Genomic DNA, 6,178 nt, shown 5'->3' on the forward strand with positions numbered 1-6,178 from the left:
AGTTATGTCCATCGGGAGCCTCACATCTAATGCAAGCCAATGGACCTGCACAGACATAACGTCAGCGGGTCTTAGAGCCCCGGAGGGAGAAGAGACTGCGGGGACCGGTCTAGCAGCCATGCACGGCAAAGGATCAGGGGAGTACATCTATTTCATCTGATCCCCTGGGGGAAAAGGGAGCAGTTAACCCTTCCAATGCAGGAGGTAGCCCCACTGCCAGGGTAACATTTTACATTCCTGGAGTTCCTCTTTAATTGCTATGAACATTTCAGAGGTCTCCATGATGAGCTGTGTGGGATTTTAATGTATTTAATGAGTAAGAATTGTTTTACACCAGCGGCGAAGCTGATTTGTTTGGGATTATGATGGTCTGTCCATAGAACAGGCCTACTGTGTCAAATGCTGAGCCTGATCCATACTCATACCCTCCTCCTGTGCTGGAATGACAGGATGGCCGGCACTGAGACTCTCTCACACAGAGCTGCCCAGAGTATGCATGTCCTATATACAGGTGACCTGGGCTGCATTGGTGACCTCTCCTTACCAAGAGCTGCCCAGGCTCCCCCTCAGCGGTCTCTCCGTACAACCCCCTTATAGTGTCCCCCTCCTCCCCAGCTCTCACCTCAGAATCTTCCCCGGCCTCCTGGGGTCAGTGGCGCTGTTCCCCGTCATCTCTCCCAGCTCCTGATCCAAATCTCCCCAGCTGTTCCCACCAGTTCCGGCGGCAGAAGAGGGCGTGGCCGGAAGCTAGCCTGACGTCGAAACCCGGAAGTGCATACTGATGACGTCACGTGGTTTTGTGTACACTGGTGGCCGGGGGTCACGTGGTTGGTCTGGGTTTGAGTGTTGTAGTCCCTCATAGAACTCAGTGTGGTGAAGACTACGACCCCACTCAGGGCAGGTGAGGAGACTGTAGCTCTGCAGGGGGTCAGGGTGAGGAGGCTGGACCTCTGCAGGAGGTGAGGAGGCTGGACCTCTGCAGGAGGTGAGGAGGCTGGACCTCTGCAGAAGGTGTTCTGTAGTATTGTCCTGCGGTGACAACACTGTTATTCCATAAATACAGAAGGGTGGGTGTTTTCTGGCTCGAGGACCCTGAAGAGTTGAATTCTAGGTGCTTTCTTTAGTAATACCTTATTCTTTACTCATCTTATAATACAACTTATCAGACAATGTTCTACAGACTTCTGTATTATTTCCTGTAGATTGGTTAGTTATTTCTGTATTCTGTTATCACAGGTTATCATGTCCTATCCGGCCCCCAAACTGAAACAACCAGAACTTCCCAAACACCTCCAACGCAGACTGCCCTGCAACCAGGGAGCCATCAGAGCCATCCGCTTCAATGGTGAGTCCAACAAAGAAATCATTATCTTTACAGGCTGTGCATAAGTCATCTACATGAGTCACCCTGTACTGGGAGGGACAGACTCTGTGTCACCCTATGGTAGGAGGGACAGACTCCATGTCACATAGCTCCTCCTGTCTGTGTCACCCTGTGCTGGGAGGGACAGACTCCATGTCACATGGTTCCTCCTGTCTGTGTCACCCTGTGGTGGGAGGGACAGACTCCATGTCACATGGTTCCTCCTGTCTGTGTCACCCTGTGGTGGGGGGGACAGACTCCATGTCGCATAGCTCCCCCTGTCTGTGTCACCCTGTGGTGGGAGGGACAGACTCCATGTCGCATAGCTCCTCCTGTCTGTGTAACCCTGTGGTGGGAGAGACAGACTCCATGTCACATAGCTCCTCCTGTATGTGTCACCCTGTGCTGGGACGGACAGACTCCATGTCACATAGCTCTCCCTGTCTGTGTCACCCTGTGTATCAGAAATATTGAATTCATCTGTGTGTGTGCCGGTGACTTGTTGAGACCATTCCGAGATCACACTGCGCCATCCGTGTGATCACCATGAGCACCACCACCACCACCATTGAAAGGTTGCAGACCGTAAGGATTGCGGGTTGGGGGGGTTGGCAGACTCCATGTCACAAATCTCTATTCCTTGTTGTCTTGTCAGTGGATGGGAATTACTGTATGACGTGTGGCAGTGACAAGTCCCTGAAGCTGTGGAATCCACACAAGGGAACCATGCTGAAAACCTACAGTGGTCATGGGTATGAAGTACTGGATGCAGCGGGGTGAGTGTGTTCCTCCTCATTGACTTGCATGGTTTGGATTTTTCATGATTTCACTCAATAGTGACTTAGTATTCCAGGATTGTATATAGCATTACACAGCACTCCATGCCAGATCCCCGAGCCGCGCCAGATCCCTTAATCCTATACATTGATGGGTGGGATTAAGTTCATTTTTTTCCTACATTCCTCCTCCAGGTGGATAGATTAGCAGATTCCCATTCAGTGTATTCTATTTTTGTAATAGGAAAAAACTGAGACCTTCCACACTGGTAATGACTGACAGAAAGTGAAGGGAAAAACTTATTTTTCCTTTACTTGCAATTATTGTTTTTCCACTTCCTGGTCCTCTTGGGCATTAGTGATGTAATGTGCCCAAGCGTTGCATCCTGGGGAGGTTACATCAGAAGGGAAATCTCATGAGATCCCAGGGAAAGGCATTTTCCTCCCTTGAGATGATGGGCATGGTCACATGTTCTAGACACATGTGCCAGAGTTCCAGGAAGTAAAGGGAGATGGATTTATCTGCCCTTAGTAAAAATGGCCGCTGTGAGAAGAATGGGGAGGAAAAGAAAAATAAGGTATCCCGAGAATACAAAGCCGGCGATTATCTAGAAGTATCTGTTTGCAGATCGTCATCACTTGAACATTTCTAAAAGGTGTGTTTGTTGTCATTTCATAGATATAAGTAGAGTTCCTCTTTAACCAGTTGGGCTGCATACAGGAGGCTGGAGGATTACTTAAAGGACAGCTGCACTACAGGTGAAATTGTCCCTTACAGCTGAGACAGCCTAGCAGGCAGCATTTCTAAGGAAAGGTCAGAAGTAACCCGCGCATCTCTCGGCACAGGTTTCCTTGACATTTAAAACTCCGCTCTCAGCTCCGGTGGATTCTCAGGGTTTTGGATAGGTCTCGGGTTCACCATGAGAAGCTCACCTCTAATTCTAGGAATCTGCTACGATGCATATCTCAGGGGTTATATCACAGAAGCTGCTTTTCCTGGACTGCAAAGCCTTTAATCCCCTGGATTGGTCCGTCCTCTGTTACCTGGTGCCATGCACTTTGCTGGGACTGAAGCTCCCACACAATACTACAACACGAGAATGGCATTGCAGAATATGAACCAACACGGCACTTTATAGTGTCCCAGGATAAAGAAAATAAAATTTTTAACTAATGAGTGTAAGATGATTTCATGTCAGCTAACAGAGCTGCACGCTGAGGTGATTTTTAGTGAAAGGGGGTAAAGGTCCACTTTAACTACCTCCGGCCGTAGTAAAAAAACGGCCGGCCCGGAGCTCTCTAGATCTGAGCGGGCGTCAGATCTAGAGAGCACCAAGCTTGCTCCCGGGATGGACTGCAATGTCACGTCTAGTTTACTAATTTGTATTGTGATTGTAGTACATCCCAGGAGTGAGCTTGGAGCGGTGACTACTTTACAACACATACAGGGACCATGGGGAACAGGAGTAGTCACCCTCCAGAAGGAAGGACAGTGTCAGCACCAATTCAGAGATGATTGGAGGATCTGCAGCCGAGTGATACACAAATCAGATACATTGTAGTTAATAGTTAAGACACTTGAATGTATTTTTTAGGGTTTGACTCCTGAGTTGAGTATCATTTTGAAGTGAGGTATATCATAAGAGAAGTATGGGGGCTGCCATCACTTTCCTTCCTAGATGCCTGACTTCAGTGTGCTTCAGTCACAGCCAGAATGACAGCCAGAGAAGTAGTATTTTAAAAGGAGAGGCCAGCAATGGTAGACTCCATTAATCTCGCATGACTGTGTCCCTGTAAATCCAGGTGGATACATCTCTCTCTTTTTTTTATATCAGTTAATTTATTTATACAGCTTGTGTTAATAACTTAACCCATGCTTATATTTGCTTCCTTTCCCTGCACAGCAGAACACAGACTGTAAGAGGCATGCCTGGCAGTGCTTTCAGTCTAACACAGGGTGCTGGTAACGGGAGAGGAGAGCAGAGTGATTACTTTTTTCATGTGTAATGCCCCTTCATTGCCCAATCAGCAGTCTGGAATGAACCATTGTCTATTCATGAGCGTTCAATACACCGCTGTACCGCGTGATGTCAGTATGCTGTAGTATTTGGTAAAAAGCATTATGGGTTACTTCTACAGGTCATGTGACAATAGCCAGCTGTGCTCGTGCAGTTCAGATAAAACCGTGATCCTCTGGGATGTGGCACAGGGTCTTGTGGTCAGGAAGTTTCGTGGACATGCAGGGGTGAGCATTGTATAGTACTGTATATAGTATATATGTCTTCTCATATACACCTCATACATTTTACTGGGAGCCCCATGGAAGCTTTCTGGGAGAAAGTCATTTTGTAGGCCGTGTAGGTCGAGTTTTGGGCACTGCTAAGTGGTTTAGACCCTTTTTAAATGAATTCCCATTAATCGCTGAGGAAGGCACGCTCTGGTTGAACTCTCGCATAACGATGCAGCAAGCTGGAGGTTTGTATGTAGTCTGACATTTCCTGCGTGCTGCATCCTCCCTCCCCGGGGAGTTGTGGTCTGCAGATATAAACTTGTTATAAATTGGAGCAGTGCGTGTCCCTGTCACTGGGTCAGTGAAGTTGCCTCATGTGGAACGCAGCGGGCACATGCCTCACCTCCAACTTGCAGGAAAGTTGCTGGATTTGGGGGCTGCCATGGCAAAGGGCCCAGAGTTGGACTATAAAGCTGAAGTTTAATCTGCTTATATTAGGCCTTCCCTGGTTCCTCCTCTTGCACCTTAACAACATGCTAATGAAAGAAATAAAACCTTTCTGTTTTCATTTCATAGCTTATTTTAGACCCAGTGACATCATCACTGGGTCCATGTCCTCTCTGTGCAATGCAGGCAACTCATGGCTGCATTAGCCAATACTTACTCTACAGCGCCGGTTACTGTGACAGGCGGAGTGACACCAGATAACTTTGGATTGTTGTACATTTTGTTGCACAAAAAATAAGACCTAGTGTGTTTTTTGGGGGCAAAAAAAAATATAAGACAGTGTCTTATTTTCGGGGAAACACGGTAGTAGAGTTTCAGCGAGGAACACGGTGCCAAGTGCCAAAAAATAATCACATCGTCCTAGACTGCCATCTAGTGGCTGCACCTTCACTTTACACTGTGGCTGCCTCTGGGTGATCATTGGTGCTCTTTGTCCGGTGTTCTAGGTGTTGCTGGATGTGACTTCCTCTGTCCTGACCATTTCCTCTTCTCTTGTAGAAGGTAAACTGTGTGCAGTTCAATGAGGAATCTACAGTGATCATATCGGGTAATTGTGAACACTGATGAGTGACGTTTACTCTCCTCTATCCAGACATGCTGTTTATTTCCTGTCATGTCTTCACACAGTGCGTGTGTTCCTGTGTCCTTCCAGGCTCCATCGACTCTTCTATTAGATGCTGGGATTGCCGTTCTCGCAAACCAGAAGCTATTCAGATATTGGACGAAGCCAAAGATGGAATATCCAGTGTCAAGGTGTCTGATCACGAGATTCTTGCTGGGTGGGTGTTTTTTTTTCTTTCTGCTGTGACCCCATAGATGGACTCCGTCACATATCTCCTCCTGTCTGTGTCACCCTGTGGTAGGAGGGACAGACTCCATGTCACATAGCTCCTCCTGTCTGTGTCACCCTGTGGTGGGAGGGACAGACTCCATGTCACATAGCTCCCCCTGTCTGTGTCACCCTGTGGTGGGAAGGACAGACTCCATGTCACATGGTTCCTCCGGTCTGTGTCACCCTGTGGTGGGAGGACAGACTCCGTGTCACATAGCTCCCCCTGTCTGTGTCACCCTGTGGTGGGAGGACAGACTCCATGTCACATATCTCCCCTACCTGTGTCACCCTGTGGTGGGAGGGACAGACTCCATGTCACATAGCTCCCCCTGTCTGTGTCACCCTGTGGTGGGAGGACAGACTCCATGTCACATAGCTCCCCCTGTCTGTGTCACCCTGTGGTGGGAGGGACAGACTCCATGTCACATAGCTCCTCCTGTCTGTGTCACCATGTGGTGGGAGGGACAGAC

General features: G+C 48.3%; 2 protein-coding genes across 2 annotated transcripts in view; one reads left to right on the plus strand and one right to left on the minus strand.

Annotated features, from left to right (window-relative positions):
- Nucleotides 1-741, minus strand: part of WDR83OS (WD repeat domain 83 opposite strand) — an 8,369-nt gene extending 7,628 nt beyond the window's left edge. Inside the window, exon 1 of the mRNA XM_018566119.1 lies at nt 623-741. Coding sequence (XP_018421621.1) covers nt 623-672 — 50 coding nt within the window. The 5' untranslated portion in view covers nt 673-741. The remainder of the gene's footprint in view (nt 1-622) is intronic.
- A 24-nt stretch (nt 742-765) lies between these two features.
- Nucleotides 766-6,178, plus strand: part of WDR83 (WD repeat domain 83) — an 11,691-nt gene continuing 6,278 nt past the window's right edge. Inside the window, exons 1-6 of the mRNA XM_018566126.1 lie at nt 766-818; nt 1,234-1,345; nt 2,019-2,139; nt 4,279-4,384; nt 5,375-5,423; nt 5,529-5,655. Coding sequence (XP_018421628.1) covers nt 1,243-1,345; nt 2,019-2,139; nt 4,279-4,384; nt 5,375-5,423; nt 5,529-5,655 — 506 coding nt within the window. The 5' untranslated portion in view covers nt 766-818; nt 1,234-1,242. The remainder of the gene's footprint in view (nt 819-1,233; nt 1,346-2,018; nt 2,140-4,278; nt 4,385-5,374; nt 5,424-5,528; nt 5,656-6,178) is intronic.

The sequence above is a fragment of the Nanorana parkeri genome, unplaced genomic scaffold (genome assembly GCF_000935625.1).
Source record: "Nanorana parkeri isolate BGI_ZX_2015 unplaced genomic scaffold, ASM93562v1 scaffold920, whole genome shotgun sequence".
NCBI classification, from domain to species: Eukaryota; Metazoa; Chordata; class Amphibia; order Anura; family Dicroglossidae; genus Nanorana; species Nanorana parkeri.